The sequence below is a fragment of the Leucoraja erinacea genome, chromosome 6 (assembly GCF_028641065.1).
Source record: "Leucoraja erinacea ecotype New England chromosome 6, Leri_hhj_1, whole genome shotgun sequence".
Lineage (NCBI taxonomy): Eukaryota > Metazoa > Chordata > Chondrichthyes > Rajiformes > Rajidae > Leucoraja > Leucoraja erinaceus.
This window is the reverse complement of record NC_073382.1, coordinates 50,410,288-50,437,788: the sequence shown is the minus strand read 5'-3', so window position 1 is coordinate 50,437,788 and position 27,501 is coordinate 50,410,288. Positions and strand designations below refer to the sequence as shown.

At 39.5% G+C, this 27,501-nt stretch overlaps 1 protein-coding gene across 1 annotated transcript in view; it reads right to left on the bottom strand.

Annotated features, from left to right (window-relative positions):
* Positions 1-24,222: 24,222 nt before the first annotated feature.
* pspc1 (paraspeckle component 1) overlaps positions 24,223-27,501 on the bottom strand; it is a 68,879-nt gene continuing 65,600 nt past the window's right edge. The window contains exon 9 of the mRNA XM_055637000.1: positions 24,223-24,782. Coding sequence (XP_055492975.1) covers positions 24,573-24,782 — 210 coding nt within the window. The 3' untranslated portion in view covers positions 24,223-24,572. The remainder of the gene's footprint in view (positions 24,783-27,501) is intronic.

Sequence of the window (27,501 nt, the reverse complement as noted above, 5' to 3'; positions counted from 1 at the left end):
GAAAAGACTTAAACAGTGGCCTAACTGTTGCTCACAACATTAGTCCTGGTCCAAATATGGGCAAGAACACTTTCTGGAGGCAAGGTTACATCACCTGACATTGATGGGAAGGACTTATTTGATCAAGTCCAGTACCAATGACTCTTAGTTTAAAACAAAAGGAAGATTAGTGGGAAAATACATGCCCATTATAATGAGACACTGAAATAATATAATCAAATCTGATTAACTGTATCGTTGAATATTATTAACTCAATCCAAGGATCACTGGAGTTATTCCTCAACTATCCCCAAATTGTTTCATAAAGCTCTTTATCAGAAGTCTTTGATAATTACTCAAACTATAAGCTTAGATAACTGCCAGAGATAATGAAGCAGTTCAAGAACACAAGCAACAAAACATAGGCAATGGTCAAATAACATTTGTATCACAGGAATTACTTCATAGTTTTGCTAAATTCTCAACTTCTTCAGGTTCCACAGTGACAGTGCAACATAATATGTAGCTTCATTCTGCGAAAGGACAGACACAAATTTCTCTCTACCGATTTTGTCTCTCCAGCCCTTCAAAGATCCAGCTATAAACCCTATCCATGAATCTCATCATTCAGAAGTACAACACCATATAAACGAGAACCTAATTGCCAGCCTCTTGTTCTAATTTAGAACAAAACTGGCAATTTTGCAATATCTTTAAATGTAATATTACAAGTTTCTAAATATGAGAAATTAAGGTCAAGCGCCAGAATTACAGCCAAAGAAGCAAATTTTAAGAAGAAAAATACAGCATGTTTATGGAATTCCATGAGTGATATATGTGGCATTTGTAAACAATATCTTGGAGGATATATTAAAACAGTGATGCTCAAAAGCATGGAAATAAGTGTAAAACATATCTAGAAAATTAGTGTGCGAGTGGATCAAGGGATATGAAACCCATTTAAAATCAATTTCCAGTTATTTTCCAATTTGTACATTAACCTGACATTGAGTTGAGGACTGGGGTGCAACAGTCATGGAAAGGCAAGCTGTGGAGCCAGGTGGCTTGTTCCTGCTCCAATTTTCATGCATACCTATGTTATTTTCTTGAATTCATCCCGACATTACAATTATTAGATCAAAATCATAGAATTGAGATATATATTTAAAATGTTTTCAATATTCAACAGATCATCTAGAATCCATTTCCTAAGCAACTAATTTGGATCTCTTAAGTGCTCATTTAGCATGATACTGGGGTGGCAGATTGCAACCTGTTTCGATGAATGCAATCCACCTGGCGTGCACAATCAAGTAAGATAAAATAGAACAAGTTGTCCTGCCACTTTAGGCTGTGCACGCCATATGCAAGAAGAAGCATGATACTTATTCCAACACCAGAAATGTCACTGTAAGTCAATTAAATAGCAGGTCCAAATGCAACCCCAGTTCAAAGCTTTTTAAAAGCAAGCAAGCAAGTTTATTTATATAGCACATTTCAGCAATTCAAAGTGCTTTACACAAAGCATTAAAGAGCAATCAAAAGCAATTAAAAGCAATCATAATAAAAAATAGAAAATAAAAACAAGCTAAAATAGAATAAGGCAAGTATAAAATACAAGAATAAAAGTTATAGTGCAGTGTAAGAAATCAATAATTATTTAATTTAATTAAAGGCAGCATCAAACAGAAAAGTCTTCCGCCCCAATTTAAAAGAACTGAGAGTTGGAGCGGACCTGCATTTTTCTGGACGTTTGTTCCATATATGTGGTGCATAAAAACTAAACGCTGCTTCTTCATGTTTAGTTCTGACTCTGGGGACAGAAAGCAGACCTGTCCCAGACGACCTCGGAGGTCTGGATGGTTCATAATGTAGCAGATCAGAAATGTATTTTGCCCCTAGACTATTCAGTGCTTTATAAACCAATAGTAATATTTTGAAATCAATTCTTATGACAGACTGGAAGCCAGTGTAAAGACCTCAAAACTGGAGTGATCGGTTCCACTTTCTTGGTCTTAGAGAGGACTCGAGCAGCAGCGTTCTGAATCAGCTGCAGCTGTCTAATTGATTTTTTAGGGAGACCTGTGGAGACAGCATTACAGTAGTCAAGTCTACTGAAGATAAATGCATGGACAAGTTTTTCAAAATTCTGCTGAACCATAAGTCCTTTAACCCTTGATATATTCTTAAGGTAGGCTGATTTTGTAATTGTCGTAAAGTGACTGTTGAAGTTCAGGTCTGAGTCCATGACTACACCAAGAGTTCTGGCTTTGTCTGTGGTTTTTAACATTGCCGATTGAAGCTGGGCACTGGCTTTTAATCGTTCCTCTTTGGCTCCAAAAACAACTACCTCAGTTTTGTCTTTGTTTAATTGAAGAAAGTTTTGGCACACCAATCGTTGATGTGTTCGATGCACTTAGTATTCGTATTGGACCATTGTCCCCCCGTGATATGGTTATCTAGATTTGTGTGTCATCTGCATAATTATTGTAACTTATTTTGTTGTTTTCCATAATCTGAGACGGTGGGAGCATGTAGATGTTAAACAGGCCCCAGAATGGTGCCCTGAGGTAACTCCACATGTCATATTTGTCCGCTCTGATGTGTAATTACCTATAGACACAAAGTAGTCCCTGGTCTTTAAGCAGGATTCAAACCAGTTTAGCACTGTGCCAGGAAGTCCAACCCAGTTTTCCAATAGGTCTAGTAAAATGGTGTGGTTGACCGTGTCAAATGCAGCACTGAGATCCAGTAATACTAAGGCTGAAATTTTGCCACTGTCTGTATTTAAGTGGAAAATTTAAATGTTAATAAAATTCTTGGGACAAGAGACCAGGGCAAAGGAATACCAAGAAGAAATAAGAATAGGTTACATAATTGTTCAAGGCTACTCTGGCATTTAGCACATTGCTAACATTGTTCTCTCCAACTTGCTTCAACTGATCCTCTGAATCATTGTTTCCACAACTCCATTATTCTCAATTTGAATACATGCAATGGACAAAATCTCAGTTGTAAAAAGTTATATTACCTACTTAGCTTGTTTTCATATGCCAGGGGCTTCCATAGTTATTTTGGTCATTTTAGATTGGAATAAATCAAAGTAATTGCTAACTGAAAATACAAAAAATCCAGTGTCTGAATGACGGCTCGATTTAATCCCGAATGCAGTCATTTTATATTTTATGATTGTTAGCAAATTTAGAAACATTTTTTTCTAGTTTCATCATGCAAATTTATTAATAAATAACAGAATAAAAAGATGAATAACAAAATAAAAACAAGATATTTCCAGGTGGCCATTCAATTTAAAGTAGTAAAGGTAGTGTATTGTCCATGCAAACTTTTTCAGGATATGGATAATATTGCATTTGACATAGAATACAGTTTTAAACGACATTGTCAACAACATAAGTGTTAGCAGAGTACATATTGTAGGATCAAAATAAACAGCACCCATCCAGCAAAACTCCCAACAGCTTAAGCGAATGTCATAATTCACCAACTGCCAGTCACAAATTATCAAATTTATTATGATCAAGTTGACAGCTTTCATTCACAGAATTTGAATGCAAGCACGGTACAGATCTGGAAAGTCAATACAGGTTATTCCTTCACAGCTAAGCACCTGTTAAGTATCATTATGACAATAAATAAATTTTGTCAACAAAATAGAGAGAGTACAGAGGAGATTTACTAGAATGTTGCCTGGGTTTCAACAACTAAGTTACAGAGTCAGGTTGAATAAGTTAGGTCTTTATTCTCTGGAGCGCAGAAGGTTAAGGGGGGGACTTGATAGAGGTCTTTAAAATGATGAGAGGGATAGACAGAGTTGATGTGGACAAGCTTTTCCCTTTGAGAATAGGGAAGATTCAAACAAGAGGACATGACTTCAGAATTAAGGGACAGAAGTTTAGGGGTAATATGAGGGGGAACTTCTTTACTCAGAGAGTGGCAGCGTTGTGGAATGAGCTTCCAGTGGAAGTGGTGGAGGCAGGTTCATTGGTATCATTTAAAAATAAATTGGATAGGCATATGGATGAGAAGGGAATGGAGGGTTATGGTATGAGTGCAGGTAGGTGGGACTAAGGGGAAAAAAAATTTGTTCGGCACGGACTTGTAGGGCCGAGATGGCCTGTTTCCATGCTGTAATTGTTATATGGTTATATGGTTAATAATCAAGAAAAAGTGCAATTCGCTAGTAATTTATCCTTTTTGGGAATGATTCACTGATTACATTTACTGAACCAAGCAAAGTGTGCCCATCACTGGTACACTAATATGTAGCTTAATGACCAAGATACTTTGCTTGTCCAAGTTGCTTGTTCGGCATACTTCACCATGAACGTTGTTAATCAGATCCAGTCCTCTTCTACAGTCCACTCATTCTCTCCATTTCGTGCAGAATCCAGTGGAGTGCCTTTACAAACAAGTACTCACCCTACACATGAGTGCTAAAAACAGGTGTTTTTGTGCCCCATTAGTCTTAAAAATGTTAACACCTAAGTTTCCAACTAAAGGCTTTTTGCCTTTGCAGATTATGGTTTACAGTCTAATGCGGTAGTTACAATCTTTAACAAAAATACTTGCAGTTTTTAAAATCAGTCGGTCTGTGAAACCAAATCCCTGAATAATCTAGAATACTACAATTCCAGTCTACATAAACAAAAACTGATAAAACTGTCAAGAGCAAACAATACTTTTTCCAAGTTTTTGTGTCTATCTTTGGTGTAAACCAGCACATATGCAGTTTATTTTTTAGTACAACTGTTTTCATATATTTTTCTATACCTCTCAAAATAGATAAAATAACAAAAATAAAGGAAAACTAGTAGAGCAGAGGTTTCTTTTATTTGATTAATTTCACATTATATTTGCCAGTATTTGAACACAGGTAATGAGCATTGTTAAAAATGTTGTTCCCCACAACTGTCTTATCAAGTATATGCACATAATGAAGATGCTTTCTCAAAATAATTGGTACCATTGTGTAAACATCACAGATTTCCTGTTCACATGTTTTAGAGCTTTACAAACTAGTGATATTATCATTGTAAAATAAAATGACTATTCCGAATACTTCATAGGAACTTTTGATGCCTAAAATGCAGGTCATAGACATGGAAATTACAGCAATATAAAAAACATAGCTTGAATTGGAAAACTACGCCATATTACTGTTTATTCTTGCTGATTTAAAAAAATCTATACTGTGTTTATGCAAGTACCAAAAGAGGGTAAAAAATATATTGTAATAGTTATTGCTCAATTATTTACTGTTGACAAGTTCCTTCACATTATGTCTCAGTCTGTGATTTTCAGCTGATAGAGGTTGAAGGATGTTGTTTTCAAAAAAAAACTTCTGTACTGTGTGATTGAGGCCCAAAGCAAGTGGAATTTCAACCCAAACTTGACAGTTCAATGCAGGCATGGTACTTTATTCTTCACAATAAAAAAAACATAATTCTAGTTATGTAGAAGATTCCCAAAGTAGATTCAATACATTTCCATTCCTGGCCGTTGAAAGATTTGAAAGCAAAAATAGTTATAGTCAGGCAACATTTTGAGTCAAATATACCAAGATTCTGTGCTCAATGCTCAATATACTTTTCTTCAAATGGAAAGTTTCCAGCAAACCCCATAAGGTCAATAAGGTTAACAAAAATCTAAATGTGTTTTTAAATTTGAGCACTGATGTCCTTCTGGATGTGGGAATGCCTGTTCACTTGTGCATACCGACAGCTTCTTCCTTGCCTTACAAAATTGGTCTTGATATATCTGGCAACCAGTTGATAATTTATAATTGTTTTGCAGTTTCACTAATGATACCTCCATATGCTGAAAGAAAACTTAAATGCAAGTTGGTTAAAGTAGAATTGTTGAGCCTAACTATATACAGGAATATTGTACAACGGTCTGAAGGGTCTCGACCCGAAACGTCACCCATTCCTTCTCTCTATAGATGCTGCCTGTCCCCCTGAGTTACTCCAGCTTTTTGTATATATTTTTATTATGTTGCTTATTGAATTTTGTATTATTAATTTTTTTTAAATGCACCTCTAAAGTAAACAGAGTTAAGTTACAAGAAGTGCAGCAAGAGGATTGAAATGGAATGCAAACTCTTTTTCTACCCCACCATCGCTGTAACAAAATAATTAATGTATCCAGACTCATTCATGAAGCAAAGCCAAAGCTTAGCAAACAGCAACTGTGAACCAGCGTATTTTTAACTAGGTTAAATCTGTGCAGCCCACCGGGCTTTTCCAGTTAGTCAAATAACTATGTGGAGCCACATTCGAATAAATCTGGCTCCCAATGATGAGTGCGGGCGGCCCTGCTGATCCTGTCACGGAGCCAGTTTGAATGGCAAGCATAATGATGTACTGTTGTTTCACTTTCATAATGTGGTACATAGATTTTAGAGATGAGCACACAAGCAGATTAAACAAATATCCATCCTTTTCACACTCCTCAAACTAGATTTATATTTATTGCACCATCTTTAAGGTATCTTACCTTATGGTATCAAACAAAATGAGACCAACCCACTGGAATGGTGGGGGAAAAAAGGGGATATGGACTTTCCCTATATTTAAAGTGGGGATAGCTTGTGCTTATCCAGAACTGGGTGTTGGGAAAAAAACAGGACAATTACATAGGAGAAAATAGTGAGATAGAGCTGCATGCCATCAACATACACTTTCCATCAGGAAGGATGCAAGAGGCAGCAATCACAGTGCCCTCCATAATGTTTGGGACAAAGACCCATCATTTATTTATTTGCCTATGTACTCCAAAATTGAGATTTGTAATAGAAAAAAATCACGTGGTTAAAGTGCACATTGTCACATTTTAATAAAGGCCATATTTATACATTTTGGTTTCACCATATAGAAATGACAGCAATGTTTATACATTGTTCCCTCATTTCAGGGCACTATAATGTTTGGGACACATGGCTTCTCAGGTGATTGTAATTGCTCAGGTGTGTTTAAATGCCTCCTTAATGCATGTATAAGAGAGCTCTCAGCACCTAGTCTTTCCTCCGGTCTTTCCATCACATTTGGAAACTTTTATTGCTGTTTATCAACACGAGGACCAAAGTTGTGCCAATGAAAGTCAAATAAATCATTATGAGACTGGGAAACAAGTATAAAACTGTTAGAGACATCAGCCAAACCGGTTTACCAAAATCAAGTGTTTGGAACATCATTAAGAAGAGCACTGAACTTACTAATCGCAAAAGGACTGGAAGGCCAAGGAAGACCTCCACAGCTGATGACAGAATAATTCTCTCTATAATAAACACCAAAACACCTGTCTGACAGATCAGAAACACTCTTCAGGAGTTAGGTGTGGATTTGTCAATGACCACTGTCCACAGAAGACTTCATGAACAGGAATACAGAGGCTATACTGCAAAACGCAAACCACTGGTTAGCCGCAAAAATAGGATGGCCAGGTTACAGTTTGCCAAGAAGTACCTAAAAGAGCAACCACAGTTCTGGGAAAAGCTCTTGTGGACAGATGAGATGAAGATTAACCAAACCATACCACCTCATTTATGAAACATGGTGGTGGGGGTGTTATGGCCTGGACTGAAGGTACTGGCTCACTTATATTCATTGATAATACAACTGCTGATGGAAGTAGCATAATGAATTCTAAAGTGGAAAGACACATCCCATCTGCTCAAGTTCAAATAATTGCCTCAAAACTCATTGGCCGGCAGTTCATTCTACAGCAAGATAATGATACCAAACATACTGCTAAAGCAACAAAGGTAGACAAAAATGCTGGAGAAACTCAGTGGGTGAGGCAGCATCTATGGAGCGAAGGAAATAGGCGACGTTTCGGGTCGAGACCCTTCTTCAAAGCACCAAAGGAGTTTTTCAAAGCTAAAAAAGGCAATTCTTGAGTAGCCAAGTCAATCACCTGATCTGAACCCAATTGAGCATGCCTTTTATAGGCTGAAGAAAAAACTGAAGGGGACTAGCCTCCAAAACAAGCATAAGCTAAAGATGGCTGCAATACAGGCCTAGCAGAGCATCACCAGAGAAGACACCCAGCAACTGGTGATGTCCATGAATCGCAGACTTCAAGCAGTCATTGCATACAAAGGATATGCAATAAAATACTAAACATGACTACTTTCATTTACACTACATTGCTGTGTCCCAAACATTAATGTGCCCTGAAATGCGGGGACTATGTATAAACACTGCTGTAATTTCTACAGGGTAAAACTAAAATAGGGCAGGGGCAGGGGCTACGGATTGTAACCAACTACCGAAGCACCCCTCCCTCACCCGCATGTGCCGGCACCTCCCTAGCTGACGACCTGAACTCCTTCTACGCTCGTTTCGAGAGGGGCAACACCACTCCAGGTCTGCCGACTATCGACAATACCGACAGCGGGCTGGCTACCGAAGCTGAAGGGAAGAATATGCACACATTCTCGCTGTCCAAGCATGACGTGAGGAGGGCACTGACACGGGTGAACACGAGAAAAGCTGCAGGCCCCGATGGCATATCGGGGCGAGTACTCAAGTCCTGTGCTACGCAGCTAGCTCCAGTGCTCACTACATTATTCAACCTCTCCCTGGACAAGTCCGTGGTCCCTGCCTGCTTCAAAAAATCCATCATTGTACCGGTACCAAAAAATGCCTCCCCAGCCTGCCTGAATGACTACCGTCCGGTGGCCCTTACCTCGGTAGTCATGAAATGCTTTGAGAGGCTGGTGAAGAATCACATCTGCGCCTTCCTCCCTCGGAACATGGACCCGTTGCAGTTTTGCATACCGTCCGAACAGGTCCACGGACGATGCGGTCTCCCAGGTCTTGCACACCGCTCTCTCCCATCTGGACAGCCAGAAGGGGGGCTACGTGAGGATGCTGTTCATAGACTACAGTTCAGCCTTCAACACAATAGTCCCCACCAGACTGGCCGGGAAGCTAATGGAATTGGGGCTCAACACCTCCCTGTGTGCCTGGGTCCTGGACTTTCTCACCGCCAGGCCCCAGGTAGTCAAGATGGGAGGGAATACATCGAAGTCCCTCACCCTGAGCACAGGATCGCCCCAGGGTTGCGTCCTCAGCCCCCTATTGTACTCCCTGTACACACATGACTGTGTGGCTAGGTTCAGCTCCAATTCAATAATTAAGTTTGCTGATGACACTGTGGTGGTGGGCCTGATCTCAGACAATGATGAGAAGGCCTACCGGGAGGAGGTGGCTGATCTAGCACTCTGGTGCCAGGAGAACAGCCTCCTCTTGAACATCAAAAAAACGAAGGAGCTGATCATGGACTTTAGGAGGGCACATCATCCGAGGACGTACACTCCATTGAGTATAAATGGGGATCCTGTGGATAGGGTGAACTGTTTTAAATATCTGGGAGTCCACATCTCTGAGGATATGACATGGTCATCACACGCCTCAGCACTGGTGAGTAAGGCAAGGCAGCGTCTTTACCACCTCAGGCAATTGAGGAAATTCAGAGTGTCTCCGAGGATCCTACAGTGCTTCTACGCAGCGGCGGTGGAAAGCATCTTGTCCGGGAACATTACCATCTGGTTCGGGAATTGCTCTGCCAAGGACAAGAAGGCTATGCAGAGAGTAGTGCGTTCGGCCGAACGCACTATGGGAACTTCACTCACCCCCCTGCAGGAACTATACAACAGGAGGTGCAACTCCAGAGCAAACAAAATCATGAGAGGCCTCTTCCACCCCTGCAACGGACTGTTCCAGCCGCTATGGTCAGGCAAACGCCTCCGTTGCCATGCAGTGAGAACGGAGAGGTTGAGAAGGAGTTTCTTCCCAGAGGCAATTCGGACTGTAAACGCCTTTCTCACCAGGGACTAACTCTACAGAACGTTTTTCCTTCTATTATTTATTATGTAAAAGAATATGTGTGTTATGATTGTGTTTATAATTTGTTTGGTTGTTTTGTTGTTTGTCTTTTGCACAAAAGTCCGCGAGCATTGCCACTTTCATTTCACTGCACATCTCGTATGTGTATGTGACAAATAAACTTGACTTGACTTGACTAAAATGTATAAAAATGGCCTGTATTAAAATCTGACAAAGTGCACTTTAACCACGTGTTTTTTTCCTATTACAAATTGTGGAGTATAGAGGCAAATAAATAAATGATGGGTCTTTGTCCCAACCATTATGGAGGGCACTGTACATGAACAATAGGACAGAACTGAAGATGTAGCCTTGACAAACATAAAAAGTAACAGTGAAGGAGGAAGTGATTTTACCGCAGATAATTCCCTTGCTAGAAAAGGAATATGCAACAATGAAACCACACAAATGTAGCCCAAACCATTCACATATATGTAGAAGTAGTAGGTACACAAAAAAGCTGGAGAAACTCAGCGGCTGCAGCAGCATCTATGGAGCGAAGGAAATAGGCAACGTTTCGGGCCGAAACCCTTCTTAAACACTATGTAGGAGTAGTGTTAGGGAAGTATTTTATAGTCAAATGAATCAAAAAGCCTCAAGAGTAAAAGACATATGAACCACTTCATTACTATACAGTGTTTAAGAAGGAACTGCAGATGCTGGAAAAATCAAAGGTAGACAAAAATGCTGGAGAAACTCAGCGGGTGAGGCAGCATCTGTGGAGCGAAGAAATTAGGCAACGTTTTGGGTCGAAACCCTTCTTCAGACATCATAGACATCACTATACAGCTTTTCATTACCTTAAGAACTGTTGTTGTTTCCACACAGTAACTGGGGTAGAAACCAAATTGGAGGGAGCCAAATATATGAGTTCCCAGATGGCATAAAATTGACATGCTACAAATTTAAGGAAGTGAAGAAATGAAGGTTGGAAAAGGGAGCTGGCTTACATGGATAGGGTTCAATAATTCCTCTCGATAATGGCAGGGTTAGCCAAGATGGTTATGCAGTTGAGGAATAAATTTATTAACCATAACACAATCCAGAAACCAATATAAAAAGGTTGACCATTCCCTATAACAGGATTAAGCCATCCAGTTAATCACTGCAAAGATTTCCAGCGGAATGAATATCAGATTATCTCAACCCTGAATGGTGTGCAGAATGCACAAAAAGGGAAAAAATAAAATCTTCACACTGATACAAACCTGAAGTGAAACACTTCCTCTATTAGAGTGGTAGTGCAGCATACGTGCTTGCTACCCCACTGTCCCAGCAACCTGGAATCAATCCTGATCGCTGCTGCAGTCAATTTGGAGTTTGCTCGTTCTTCCCATGACCCCTGTGGGTTTCCTCTGGATCCTCCAGTTTCCTACAACCCAAAATATGTGAGTTGGTAGGTTAATTTGCCACTGCATATTGTCCCTGTGTAGGTGAGTGGTAGAATATAGGGGAAGTTGATGAGAATGTGGGGGAAAAAATGGTATAGTGCAAGTGGGTGCTTGATGGTCAACAAGGTCTTGGTGGACCCAAGGGATTCACGTTCTGCTAACTTACACTACATCAACTTCTCTTATTCAACTACAGGCACTGTGGCCATTCCTTTGCCTATAAAATGTGTTAAAAGTAAAAGTCTCATGATACTTCAATTGAGATGATATGGTCACAAAAGCAACTTGTGCTATTCAATAGCATGACGTATTACAAAACTGCCAAGATGTGTTTATCCTATTATTTGACAGATACAAAACAGCTAGTTTTCTTTACCGGATCAGAAACATCTTTTGATCAAATGTGAACATGAACTAGTGTGATGGAGAATGTTGGTTATGGAAGATATTCCCTTTAGCAAAAGTCCCCTTTTATAGTGATCAATATACATGTTGGGCAACTATATCTGCAGAAAATGGATGCAAGCCCATAGATAGCTAGAATAACATACAAAAAATGTTTTAAAAAGTCACTCTTCTCATTACAAGCCTAATGGAAGAAATCCCTGTTTTAATTTCCTTAACTTGATTAAATTGTTTAAGGACATTAAACCCAATCTTATAATATGACTTGGGTGAGAATATAGATGGCATGACATGTAAGTTTGCAGAGGACATTAAAGCAGGTGGTATCGTAGATAGCAAAGATTGTTACCAAAAATTACAGCAGGATCCTGATCAGAGGGATGAGACATGGATAATGGCGTTTAATGTAGTTAAGTGTAAGATGTTGCATCTTGGGAAGTCAAACCAGGGCAGGACCTTCAGAGCAAATGGCAGTGCCCGGGGCAGTGTTAGGGAGCAGAGAGATCTGGGATACATAGTTCCTTGAAAGTGCCATCACAAGTAGATACAGGAATAGCTACTTCCCCACAGCCATCAGGCTATTAAACCTGGCTCGGACAAAACTCTGATTATTAATAACCCATTTTCTGTTATTTGCACTTTATCAGTTTATTTATTCATGTGTGTATATATTTATATTGTGGTATATGGACACACTTATCTGTTTTGTAGTAAATGCCTACTATGTTCTGTGTGCTGAAGCAAAGCAAGAATTTCATTGTCCTATACAGGGACACATGACAATAAACTCACTTGAACTTGAACTTGAGATAGGGTGTTCGAGAAGTTAGGGTGTCCTTCATCTCTCAGGGTATTGAGTATAGTTGGGATGCTATGTTTCAGTTGTACGAGACATTGGTGACGCCACAATTGGAGTATTGTGTTCAGTTTTGTTACAATGCTATAGGAAGGATGTTGTTAAGCTGGAAAGTGAAGATTTATAAGGATATTGCCAGGACCTGAGCTATAGGGAGAGTGTGGGCAGGCTAGGACTTTTTTCCTTGGAGCAGAGGAGGCTAATTGGTGATGGTATAAAGGTGCAAGAGATCATGAGGGGAATAGGTATGGCGTGTGCTCAGAGTCTTTCACCCAGAGAAGAGAAATCAAGAACCAGAGGACATAGCTTTAAAGTGAGAGAGGGGAAAGATTTAATAAGAACCAGAGAAGCAACTATTTCCACACAGAGGGTGGTGGGAATTTGGAACGAGCTGCCAGAGGAGGTAGCTGAGGCTAATTTATCTATCTATATCTTATCTTATTAACTATTAAAACTCTGTTCTTGGATGTGGATGCATTTGTGTGTGTGTGTGTTTGTGTATTTATTTGTATGTCTGATTCACATCTCCTCGAAAACACGACGCACTAACGGTGAAGTTTTTACATATTCCGGTAGATTTACCTCATGATTTAAAAAATCACCTCATCTGAAAATTTGATTCATTATTTCTTGAGTTATTTATTAAAATTGTTCACAAATCTGTGTGTGTGTGGGATGGGGTGTGTGTGTGTGTGTGTGTGTGTGTGGGTGGGGGGGGGGGGGGTGGTTAGTGTGTGTGTGAGGTCGTCCGCCCTCTTCCCTTCCCCTCCCTCACACCCCTCCTCTGCCCCCCTCTGTCTCTGCCCCCTCTCTCACTGACCTCTCTCTCTACCCCCCCCCCCCCTCTAGACTCACCTTCGAGGTGGGATCTATGCATCAGTGGATGGGGGGGGGGGGGGGATGGGGTAAAAGGAGCCAATTAATAATATTAATATATCAAGGGGGGTGATTAGTGTGAGTGTGAGTGTCTGTGTGTGTGTGTGGGGGGTGGTTATAGTGTGCGTATGTGTGTGTGACATTGCAGGCCCCCCCCCCGCGCAACCTTGCGTTGAGGGGACAGGACCCAACGGGTCCTCTTGGTCTAGTAACTTGAGCTGCGAGTTACATCAACCCCCCCCCCCCCCCCCCCCGACTCGCACTCGGCCGGCCATCCGCCCCACCGCAGCCCAGCCGCCTTCCCCACAGTGTTCTGGATTGAAGCCGCTGAACACATAGTAATTTGGTTGGGCTTCAGAGGTCCCGAGAGCTGCCGTCCGCTCGCAGTTGGCCCCGCCCGCTCAGTGTCCGCGCCGCCCGCTCTCCGAGTTCAAGTCCTCCTTTCTCCCCCACCAATCCCCTCTCTACCCTACCCCTCCCCCTCCTCTATCGCCCCCCTCCACCACCCGTCCCCTCCACCGCTTCCCCCCCCCTCTCTCCTCTTCCCCATCCCCCCTCCCTCCACTACCCTCCTCCTCCCCCTCCCCCCTCTCTCTCTCTCTCTGCCCCTCTGTCACTGCTCGCTCTCTATCTCCCTCTCTAGACGCGCCTGCGAGGTAGCGGCTATCCGTCAGTGGATAGGGCGGGGATGGGGTAAAAGGAGTCAATGAATAATATTAATATAATACCAAGGGGGGTGGTTAGTGTATGTGTGTGTGTGGGGGGGGTTGGTGTGTGGGTGTGTGGGGGGGGGGGGGGTTGGTGTGTGTGTGTGTGATGCCGCAGGTCACCCCCCCCCCCCCCCCCCCCCCCCCCGCAACCGCACATTAAGGGGACGGGACCGAATGCTATATTACTAAAACTCTCATTATCTATCTATCTATCTATCTCTCTATCTATCTGATTACATGTGATCCTGAAATTGCAATCGAGGAACACTATTTTCCAGCAAGATTTTAACGTATATTCCTGGCAGCATGGATAATCTTCCCTGTGCTTACAGCGATTACGTCACAATGGGATTGTAGCCTTGCTCGCAACATAGTTGCTATCCAAGTACACCGAGTCCTGCTAGCCCTAGCATGTGCAAATGCATTTTTAAAGTCACAGTACACCGAGTTCTGCCAGCTAGCAAGTCCAATTGCATATTTTAAAGTTTCAAAGTGAGGGAGGGTGAATAAGGCAGAATGAGCAGCCCCTACACAGTTGGGGGCTATGGGTGACTGGTGGAATATTGCATTGGGGGAACGGGTTGCATTGGGGAAACGGGTGAGTGGTGGAATATTGCCTTGGGGAACGGGTTGCATTGGGGGACCTGGCTTCTCGTGGGGGCTATGGGTGAGTGGTGGAATATTGCACTGGGGGAACGGGTTGCGTTGGGGGACCAGGACTCGTGTGTGCCAGGGACCACTTGGTCTAGTAACATTTAAAAATACATTTGGACAGGTACATGGATAGAAAAGGTTTAGATGGTTATGGGGCAAACATTGGCAGGTTGGATTAGCACAAATGAGCCATAGTCGACATGGGCAAGTTGGCCTGAAGGGCCTGCTTCCATGGTGTATATCTCAATAACTCTGCAAAGTATATCAAGCAATTTATGTTCAAACTTACTCAAATGTTACATCTCACATAATTATGCAATACAATCCTGAACTTTATATCAAGTACAAAATTGAGGAAAGGAAACATTTTACATTACTCCAAAAGTCTAAAACACCCTAATCTAAAGAATCAAGAAAGAGAACAGGGGATATAAACTTACTGATGTCAATGAATGGCAGCATGCTTTTAACATGCTGCAAGTACAGCAACATATTAAAGAGTTCAAATGCCTGCAGGGAGTGCTAATAAGCACAGACAGTACTTTGAATTATCGAATTCTCAAATTGCATCAGCCTGAATAAGTGACTTGGCTGATAAAGTAAGATGAAAAAAAATCACAATTATCAATGCTTAAGAGTTTGATCCTTAACATTTACGCAGCTTACAAAACTGAAATGAGGAAGAAATTGCACTGCACAAATTGTGAATACCATCAGCAGAAAAATGATCAAAAACAAGTTAAAAATTCCTGTGGCACAGTGCTAGCAGAATTTGATACTTCAAATATCTATCTATCTATTATCATATAAATATTATAATTATAATTATATAACTAAAACTCTTATCGTGTTTGTTTGTATGCTTGCATACGTGGATGTGATATCCCAAAACCCCGGCAAACGGTACACGATAGCGCTACAAATTTTGGCCCACCTCACCATTGTCCTGGGATGTAAATGAAACAAGTTTCGTTCAGAATGACGTTATATTTTACAAGTTATTGACATTTTAAACTTTACAATGACGTCAAATGGGATCCCGAATCTCATTTACATTAAAAATCGCAAATTAAAAAAACCCATTGTAATCAAATTTTTCCGTTTTCATTCACAATGACGTCACAATGGGATCCCGAATCTCATTTACATTAAAAAAAAATCACTATTTAAAAAAAACTCAGTTTTAATCAAATTCTTCAGTTTTCATTAACAGCTAACATTGTGGTTAGGTTATTTTAAAGAAAAATTGTGATTTTAATTGTTGGGGGGTGGGACAGGGGGAGGTTTCATTTAAAAAAAACATTGCGATTTTCATTGTGGAGTGGGGGGGTGGGAATGAAGGGAGGTTTCATTTAAAAAATAAACACGATTTTCATTGTGGGCGGAAGGGATAGGGGGAGGTGTGGAGTGGGGTAGCAAGGGGATAGAGGGGGTAGGGAGGGGAGAGGGGTTATGGAGGGAGGGAGTGACTGAAGGTAGGGGAAAGGAGAGGGAGGGAGTAGGGGAGGGCAAGGGGAGAGGGGAAAGATGGAGGGTGAAGAGGAGGGGGAGGGTGCTGGAGATGAGGGGGAATGGTGGAGGATAGATGTAGGAAGAGGGATGGCGAGGTAATGGAGGAGGAGTGGGATGAGGGAAGGAAGCAGAGGAGGGTTGGTGGAGGGTGGGGAGAGGGAGGATAATGGACGAGGGGAATAGGGGACTGAAGAGGGAGAGTGAGATGCATTCACATTGATCTTATATTTTAGTTTATTGCCATGTTCAACTTTTAAAATGTCGCAGTCGCACTCCCACTTGCCGGCCATGCCTGCGCAGTTGGGGGAGGGTTGCCGTCACTCGCATCATAACAGAGATCTTTGGCATCACAATGGGAACCCGTCAGCCGCGCCTGTGCAGTTGGGGGCTATGGGTCAGTGTTGGAATATTGCCTTGGGGGAAACGGGGCCCAACTTGGTCTAGTACCGTATAAAGAGTTCACAATATCTATCTAGATATCTAGACAGTTTCATATTTGAACAGCCATTGAATTACACCACAGTCAACTTTACACAAATAATGCCAAACATAGAAACATAGAAATCAGGTGCAGGAGTAGGCCATTCGGCCCTTCGAGCCTGCAAAATGGGCTTCTTTTTAATGTACGAGACGTGGGTTTTTAAGAAAACTCCAGGGAAATGGATGACAATTCCTGTCCGATTGGATATGAAATAACAATAAACTTATTGCTCATGAACAACCAAACATTTTCGAAATAGCTTCGTAATCACTTAGAATGACTATCAAAAGACCTGAAGACCTGTCTTCAGGACAGCATCTAATCTTATCAAGCCATTTTGAAATATATTATGAAAAGTTTTGACTTGAAGCATTAACTTTTTTCCTCCAAAGATGCTGCCTGATCTTGAGTATTTCCAGAATCTATACATTTTACTTTGGGAGTTGCAGATATATGATTAATTTGTATCTTTTACAAGAAAGGTTTTTTTTTAGCAGTCATGACATTCAATTGAAATATGCAAACCCGTAATATGGAGCATCAAGGAAATTCCACAGCAAGTTGAGTTAGATTGAAAGCTATTGCCAAAGATCAACTATCTTTCATAGAAAGTTAGATGCGGGGTACCCAATACATGGTTGCTCCATAAATAGAGATAATAATTCAACCTAAATTAGGTATGTGAAAAAAACAAATGGAGACACAGATACATAGAAAATAGGTGCCAGGAGTAGGCCGCTCGACACTTCGAGCCAGCACCGCCATTCAATGTGATCATGGCTGATCATCCACAATCAGTACCCCGTTCCTGTCTTCTCCCCATATCCCTTGATTCCGCTAGCCCCAATAGCTCTATATAACTCTCTTTTGAATGCATCGAGTGGGTCGGCCTCCACTGCCTTCTGAGGCAGAGAATTCCACAAATTCACAGCTCCCTGGGTGAAAAGGTTTTTCCTCATCTCAGTTCTAAATGGCCTACCCCATATTTTATAACTGTTGTCCCTGGGTCTTGACTCCCCCAACATCAGGAACATGTTTCCTGCATCTAGCGTGTCCAATCCCTTAATAATTTTATATGGATCCCACAAGACAAGTGTACATCATATTTAAGTGTCGAAGTAGGGTAAAGGCAATTAATTTTCTATTGAAAATAAAATCTGATTGTTTCTCTTCTGGTGTAATTAAGTTGTGGCAATAAAGAAGAAAGAGTAATTCTTGTGGTTAATATCACTGGCGAATATGATTAATATCCCTAACATCTACACATCTCACGGTAGACTTGGAAAGTACCACCAACTTTTCAGCTGAAAAGCTCAACTTTGAAAGACATGACTTTTAACCTCACACTGAAAGATAAAACGAGCCAAACAACTTAGTGCATTCAGAGATTATTCAGACCTCTTCATTTTTTCCACATTTTGTTACGTTACAGCCTTATTCTAAAATGGATTAAATTCACTTTTTTTTTATCATCAATCTACACGCAATACCCCATAATAAAAAAGTGAAAACAGGTGTTTGGAAATTTTTGCAAAGTAATTTAAAAAAAAATAACTGAAATATTACATTTACATAAGTATTCAGACCCTTTACTCAGTACTTTGTTGAGGCATCTTTGGCAGCGATTACAGCCTCAAATCTTCTTAGGTACGACGCTACAAGCTTGACACACCTGTATTTGGGTAATTTCTCACATTCTTCTCTGCAGATCCTCTCAAGCTCTGTTAGGTTGGGGGGGAAGCGTTGATGCACAGCTATTTTCAGGTCCCTCCAGAGATGTTCGATCGCGTTCAAGTCCGGGTTCTGGCTGGGCCAGTCAAGGACATTCACAGACCTGTCACAAAGCCACTCCTGCGTTGTCTTGATGTGTGCTTCGGGTTGTTGACCTGTTGGAATGTGAATCTCCTCCCCAGTCTGAGATCCAGAACGGTCTGGAGCAGGTTTTCATCAAGGATCTCTCTGTACTTTGCTCCGTTCATCTTTCCCTCAATCCTGATTAGTCTCCCAGTTCCTGCCGCTGAAAAACATCCCCACAGCATGATGCTGCCACCACCATGCTTCACCATAGGTATGGTATTGGCCAGGTGATGAGCGGTGCCTGGTTTCCTCCAGACGTGTCGTTTGGCCAAATAGTTCAATCTTGGTTTCATCAGACCAGAGAATCTTGTTTCTCATGCCTTTTGGCAAACTCCAAGCGGGCTGTCATGTGCCTTTTACTGCGGACTGGTCTGGCCACTCGGTCTGGCCACTCTACCATAAAGGCCTGATTGGTGGAGTGCTGCAGATATAGTTGTCCTTCTGGAAGGTTCTCCCGTCTCCACAGAGGAACTCCGGAGCTCTGTCAGACTGACCATCGTGTTCTTGGTCACTTCCCTGACCAAGGTCCATCTCCTCCGATTGCTCAGTTTGGACGGGCAGCCAGCTCTAAGAAGAGTCCTGGTGGTTCCAAAGTGCTTCCATTTAAGAATGACGTAAGCCACCATGTTCTTCGGGACTTGCAATGTTGCAGAAATTGTTTTATACCCTTCCCCAAATCTGTGTCTCGACACAATCCTGTCTCGAAGGTCTTCGTACAATTCCTTCGTCTCTTGGCTTGGTTTTTGCTCTGACATGCACTGTCAACTGTGGGACCTTGTATAGACATGTGTACGCCTTTCCAAATCATGTCCAATCAATTTAATTTACCACTGGTAAATTAAATTGATTTCCAATCGTTGTAGAAACATCTCAAGGATAATCAATGGAAACAGGATCAACCTAAGCTCAATTCTGAGTGTCACAGCAAAGGATATGAATACTTATGTAAATGTGATATTTCAGTTATTTATTTTTAATTACTTTGCAAAAATATCTAAACACCTGTTTTCGCTTCTTCATTCTGGGGTATTGTTTGTAGATTGATTATAACAAAAAAATGTTTTAATCCATTTTAAAATAAGGCTGTAACTTGTCTTAATTGACAAACCAGAATTATTTGCTAGAACATGGTCTCCATTTATAGATTATTTGAAGGGGTAGATTGGTCCAGCACGGGAGCCTGACTGAAGCTTGAATCCAGGATTAGATGAATTGTTACGTTTTATAACATACGGACCTATCTCCTAAGCTGTATTATTGATAAACTACTCTATTTTTTTTTAATTTATCTTTTTTTTCTTCTCTCTCTTTCTATCTATAAAGAAAAATAAATAATTAGAAGCAGTGTTAACATGTAATTGATAAATGAGGATCCCAGCTATTTTGATAGCTGGGACCTCGAGACAGTAGATACTAATAATATGTCATTGTTAAACAAAGTCTGTATTGGTTTGGATTATGATATGCTTCTAATAAAAAATATTATTTAAAATAAGGCTGTAACGTAATAAAATGTGGAAAAAGTGAAGGGGGCTGAATACTTTCTGAATGTACTGTATCTTGATATGACCAAAGCATTGGACCAAAGCCAAAATAGATTAATTCCATTAAGAATAGTTTAAAAATAAAAAATAAAAATCTCAGTAACCAGAATTGAGTCATTAGTTATTAATCTAATAAATAGCAGATCGATTAGATTTATCCACTAGTTTGATATAGATTTTAATAATGAGCAGGGATTCCAGTGGCTTAGTTATACGTCAGCCACAGAACATGGATTTTATGGCCATTCAACTGCAGAAGAAGTTGAAATGCTCGTAAAATTAGATAAATGTTCGAATCAGGCATTGTTCTTTTTCCTTGTTGAAAAATAAGTCTATGAACTCTGGACTTTCGGGATCACTGATCAGAGGACGGAAAAAACACAATTTTACTATTTCTGATAAAGATGAGAAAGGAAATTTGGTCATGATCTTTTGAAAAGTCAAATACTTATCCGATTAACATCTGTATTAATTCCATTCCCTCCACAGATGCTGCCTGACCTGCTGTGCCTCCAGAACCTTGCATTTTGAACAGGATTATAGAAATGCTTTGTCAAATTTATAGGCTTCTACACTCGGGTAAAGATTTTTTTTTTTTTTTTTTTTTTTTTAAAGTTCAGCAAATGTTGGTCCTGTAGCTTTCCCTTTAAATTAGTATTTGCACCCAAAAGGCTTTACTTTTAAACGTATATCTGAAATAAAATCACATTTTAATGAGATATTCAGTACATTAGATGCAATACATTCTGCATTTCCAACCGTAATCAGGAACATCATATAAAAGATAACAGCAAATTGACAAAATGTAACAATAAGGTACATAACCTTTTACAGTGAGGTTTTGCAATGTGTTGTTCTAGTTTTGGACTAAATGAATACAAACTTGATCAATAATTTACATATATTCCAACATACAATATTAATTGGCAAGAAGATATTTTTGAAAAATTAACATTTAACTTGCTCAATGAATGAAAACGGTCGCAATTCCTTAAAATCGTACAAGTCTTATGAACAATTACATTTGTGTTTTTTAGAATCAAACCATAGATAAAGTAACTATTTCCTAGATACAAAGATCAAAATCAATTTGCAAGATACTAGCACTCATGTATGAGTATTACTGCTGTTTATCAACATGAGGACCAGTTGTGCCAATAATAGTCAAAGAAACCATTATGAGATTGAGAAACAAGAATAAAATTGTTAGAGACATCAGCCAAACCTTAGGCTTACCAAAATCAACTGTTTGGAACATCATTAAGAAGAAAGAGAGCACTAGTGAGCTTACTAATCGTAAAGGTACTGGCAGGCCAAGGAAGATCTCCACAGCTGATGACAGAAGAATTCTCTCTATGATAAAGACCCAAACGCCTGTCCGACAGATCAGAAACACTCATCAGGAGTCAGGTGTGGATTTGTCAATGACCATTGTCCGCAGAAGACTTCATGAACAGAAATACATAGGTTACACTGCAAGATGCAAACGACTGGTTAGCCGCAAAAATAGGATGGCCAGGTTACAGTTTGCCAAGAAGTACTTAAAAGAGCAACCACAGTTCTGGAAAAAGGTCTTGTGGACAGATGAGACAAAGATTAACATATCAGAGTGATGACAAGAGCAAAGTATGGAGGAGAGTAGGAACTGCCCAAGATCCAAAGGTTACCACCTCATCTGTGAAACACGGTAGTGGAGGTGTTATGGCCTGGGCATGTATGGCTGCTGAAGGTGCCGGCTCACTTATCTTCATTGATGATACAAGTGCTGATGGTAGTAGCATAATGTATTCTGAAGTGTATAGACACATCCCATCTGCTCAGGTTCTGCTGTCCCCCAAACATTTTGGTGCCCCAGTATAAACTGTGCTGGTACACATGACAATTACATGACTGTAATTTCTACATGGTGAAATCAAAATGTATAAAAATGGCCTTTATTAAAATCTGACAGTGTGTACTTTAACCACATGTGATTTGTTCCATTACAAATCTCATATTGTGGAGTACAGAGGCAAATAAATAAATGGATCTTTGTCCCAAACATTATGGAGGGCACTGTAGGTGGAGGGAAAAAAATCCATTAATCAAGGATCTGGATGTGTACATAATTTGCCAACATGGGTTTTAAGTAAAGAATCTTGGAGTCATTCAAGTGAGAGGAAGAGACTACAAGAATATGTATTTCTAATTATTGTGCACAATGTCTGTCAGCAACAATTAAATGCGGCGAGTCCAGGACAGTCTAACATTTTACTAAACTACCTTTGGGAGTTGGGGAGGGATCTTCTAGTTTCCTACATGACTATACGGTTGTCCCTTTCCATTGACAACTCAGAGAAAAGTCATTTATTGATTAAGGTGACGACAACAGATTTGATTGTAATCATGTTGTCTTTTCGCTGACTGGATAGCATGCAACTAAACGTCACTGTGCTGGTACACATGACAATAATAAACTACATTTAAGATGGTTCCCCCACATTTAAAAGGTCTTTTCAGAACCAAAATAGTGAAGTTCCATCAAAACACAAATGATGATGTTTAAGGATAGCATCCCAGCTGCTATCATACTCTCGAACAGACCTCAAACTAAAGATGTATTCCCGACCCCCCAATTTACATCATTGCAGTCCTTGCAATTGTTCTTTTATCTGCCTTCTATAACTGTAAACCCTATTCTGCATGCTTGGATTGTATTTATGTATGGAAGTTTTACCTGAAAAGCACGCAAAGAAAAGTTTTTTACTATATATTGGTACACATGACAATAATAAACAAAACCAAGGATAGAAGAATCAGAATCCATTGAATATCAACACTAATCAATTTCAAGAAAAAATAGTATGGATTGTACAAATCTGACAAGTATTATTTTTAAAAAGTGAACAAATACTTATTTTACTGCATAAAACTACCAAAGGACTGATTAACACAAATCAAGTGAAAAATACATAAAAAGGGTGCATGATAGTTCTACAAAAAAGTATTTTGAATAACCTTTTAAACAAAGAAACTAAAATGTCAGGTAAGTTTAAAAACACCATTATATTGGAAGATTCACATTTGAACAGTTTTAAAACTAATTTTAAATCTGGGCCTCCATTTGGGAATATGCTGAAACTCATATTCTATAGAGGCTACACATGCCTCTTAGGTTACACATGCCCAACTTAGGATCACCCCTGCATACATACGAGTTATCAATATTATTACATTCAAAAGGTACAATCTATGTACAAATTTGTTTCAACAAATGGTTTCTTCCCTGCATTTTGAGTTATTGGAGTCATAGTCTTATTAATTTTCCTTATAAGTCTTGTGTGCTTTTAATGCCTTTCATTGCAAAACTGTGGAATTCTGGTTACCACAGTGAATTTTGTCTACTTCCCGACATACAGACCAAATAGATTGGTGGCTCTCTGTAAAAATAACAACCATAGCTTATCCAGGGACAGCTTATATTGTTATAGAATCATTTCAATAGTGTTTAAAGGAATCTTCCACTTAAACAAGCTCATGTATTGAATAGCAAATTCATAATGTGGTCTTATTCTTCAATTCCTTAGAAGTACATTTCTACCTTACAAATATTGTAGAATTTCAAAAATCTCAAATTTAAAAAAAAAAGCTTTGAAGCAGCTATTTATTGGATGTTAGCCTATTTTGAAAGTATCTGCAGTGCTTCAATATAGCCAGCACTGCATAAGATTTCAAAGTGGTGACATTTCCAAAAACAAACTTAATTTTCCAAGATTTTGGTTGGATTAGCTAGTAGGGTGGGGTGGGGTGGGGGTGGTGAAAGAAGGCAGGGTGCAAGAGTTATCAGGAATGTATTTTTTTTCAAATTGTTCACAAGAAATTACAAATTGAGGTGAACAGCAACATGCTGTTGACAACTTGATCTTGAGAAGTGATCTGTGAAACAGTATAAACCATAATCTGCACTCCATAGATACTGGGAACTAAGAAAAACCAAGACAAATAAAATTCAGTTTTAAAATCATGCATACTACGCATTGCTTAGTACAAGTTACTTCACATTCAATTACTTTAACAAAAGAAAATGGTTTATTTGTTTTATTTATCATTCCATGGATTTTACAACATGGTCTCATTTTAACAAATTTATACTACAGAAACAAATTGCAAGCCCAACTTGCTAAACAATGATGTTTATGTGGTTGTTGGTCAATTAGACAAAACCTGAAGCATTTTTAGTTCAATATAAAGATAACAATTTTTTTTTTATGGCAAAAACAAAATCCAAATATCGTCGTCACATTAAAAAAGTTAGATAACAGCAGATAAAACTCAACTGATAGTTTTAAATTACCAGATATCCATATATCCTAAACTGTCACAGAAAGGAATGGTACTTGCTACAGTTCAAAATGTCTAATATCTGCGACGTTTATTGGCTCCATCAAAGTTACCAACTTGATTTCCTCTACCAAAACCACCAGGTGCACCACTCACAGCACCCACACCTGCCATGGGTTGTTGAGGAGTAGCCTCAGATGCAGGGGTTCCACTCAAGTTCCCCCTATTAATCATAGGAGGAGAGCCTATTTGACCAAGAGCTCCTTGAGGAAATCTATCATTGCGCTGGTGTCCATTTGAATAATAATATTTAATTTATGAGAATGTTCATAACACATTCGATTGTAGGAACCAAACAAAATATGGCAATTTTATCAATTGATTGGCGACATTCCCATGTTGGTGTCATGAAGTTTGGCAGGCAGTCCAGCAGTACCCGGAACATACAAAAAGGAAATAAAAGGAGCAATTGCATTAGTTAACTTTCAGATAATGGTGCTATTCATAATGAAACGTAGCGTTTAGAACCTAATTTTAGAACATTACAAACTACTGGTATAATACACGAAATCAGACCTATTTGTACAACTCCAAACCCCATTAAAATACAAAGTATATTCATAATATGTCAAAATTATTTTTCATTTTCCCTATTCGCCAGACCAGGATGCCATTTAAAATGAGAAAATTAATGTAAACATGTGTCAAATTTCAGAACCTTAATAACACAATCTGAAAAATCCCTTTACTGGTTGTACTTGTAGTTTTGGCTGCAATAACCTTTTTTTGAAGTCACTGATATTCAACAACAGTAGACTGTTCCACATTCAGCAAATAATAGTAAGTCATTTTTAGATACCATCTCACTGATAGCTCATAATCGCCCATCTTTCAGGGTTAGTTCATTCAATGTTCCCTGAAATATGGATATAAATTTGGTCTGATGCTCAGTTGCACCAACTTCGCAAATTTAATATTCACGGAAATTATCAACATACCACATTTCACGTATTGTCTAATTCAGTTCAAGTAAATGGAGCACAAGAATCCCTTCAATTACTTATAGAAACATAGAAAATAGGTACAGGAGGAGGGCATTCGGCCCTTCGAGCCAGCACCGCCATTTATTATGATCATGGCTGATCTTCCCAAATCAATAACTCATGCCTGCCTTCTCCCCATATCCCATATCCCTTGATTGAGCTAGCCCCTAGAGCTCTATCTAACTCTCTCTTAAATCCATCCAGTGATTTGGCCTCCACTGGCCTCTGTGGCAGGGAATTCCACAAATTCACAACTCTCTGGGTGAAAAGGTTGTTTCTCACCTCAGTCTTAAATGGCCTCCCCAGGAAACAAAGTAAAGTTTCATTGTTAAAGTCAACTTGTGTTTAAAAATGTTGTAATTGCCAGAAATTTTATTTATCCTAACAATCTCCCCACTAGCTACCTCAATCTATCTCACTGTTACTTCCTTTACGTATATCTCCACCTTCACCCCCCGATCTCTCCTTAAACATTAACCTTCCATGTCTGCACACCGCCCCTCTCCCTTCATTCTTTTTCACTTCTCTCCCCTACATCACCTGTCCCTCCTGTTGACTTCTCTCCCTTCATTCCTGTTCCACATATTCTCAAATCTCATCCTGTCACTTAATCCAAACATTTTTTCCTTTCAAATATATCTTACTTCTAGCCTTCCCAACTGCAGTTTCCTCTTAGTAACTCCAACATTATTTGTTTTCCACGCCTCTCTATATTTATTTGTTTTCCTACAAACCATGCTTCCCACTGGATTTTTTTTGCAACTCCAGATACCTCTCAACTCTCCCTTTGATCAAGGTTTGACAAGGAGGTTTGACAATCATTGTTTTCTTCCAATTTCTCTCTTTTTCTGCCTGACATATATTGCAAGGATACTGGAGAAGAGAATCAGGCATAGTTTCTAACTGTCACTTCCATTTCCAGGAATGCAGGCATGCATCTCTGAAAATCTTTCAATAGAGATTACTGATTAGTCAAGATTCAAGATTCAAGATAATTGTCATTTTAATCATATGATTAAATTGTCAATTTAATCATAGTCGAGGTGAGCCTTGACAATGATTCCCCCCCTCTCAGTGTACAGACATACAAAGTAGAAATTAGCTCTGGGAGTAAAAAGTCATCCTTTGAAATACTGACAAAAAAAAATTCCAGCTGGATCAGAAAATTTCCAGGAGTCATTGCGGTTGTATTTCTTTACAAGAAACAGCTTTTGAATTACACCAGAATTACACTGAAGGGGGCACAGCATGGCTGTGTGAAACAAATGCAGTAAAACCATACAACATTGTTTACCAAAAGATTTTGGACTCCATTCTTAAATCCTAAAAAACATTAAGGATCATCTCAAAATGGTCACTGAAGGCCATGACTGCAACAAATTAAAAGAAATGTTAACGTAATGAGGATTGAAATAGCTTTTAAAAAAACTATACAGGGATAATTAGATCACACAGAGGTAAACTCCCAATTTGTTAACAATTAAGACTGGATGTCTTTCACTGATTCATGCAATTAAGCAACATTCGCAGCCCTTCACTTGGAAATGTTTTGGCCTCTATAATTTTAATAATAAGATTAACTTTACTTCAGGAGCATGTAGTTCAGTTCCCAAAAAAAGCACTAAAATAAATCTGCCCCAAAGCAGAAAAAATTACTGTGAAACTAGTGTTGACAGAAAGTGGAAATGACACGTCCTCAGCACATTTGACCCAAATTCTAATTCTAGGTCAATACATTAAGGCACTAGTCAGAATTCACATGTTATGATGATATCTACTTATTTGTACATATTTGGATCATATATACATAACATTTAAAATTGCACTGAAATGAATACTTCAGGAGTAAATGCAGTCCATTTCAATCTACATTTTTTTCATTTGGAGGCAAGATGTGGGAAATGCAACCAAATAATTCAAATTTTGAAGAGAAATTTGTCTAAACTTTCATTCTCTGCATC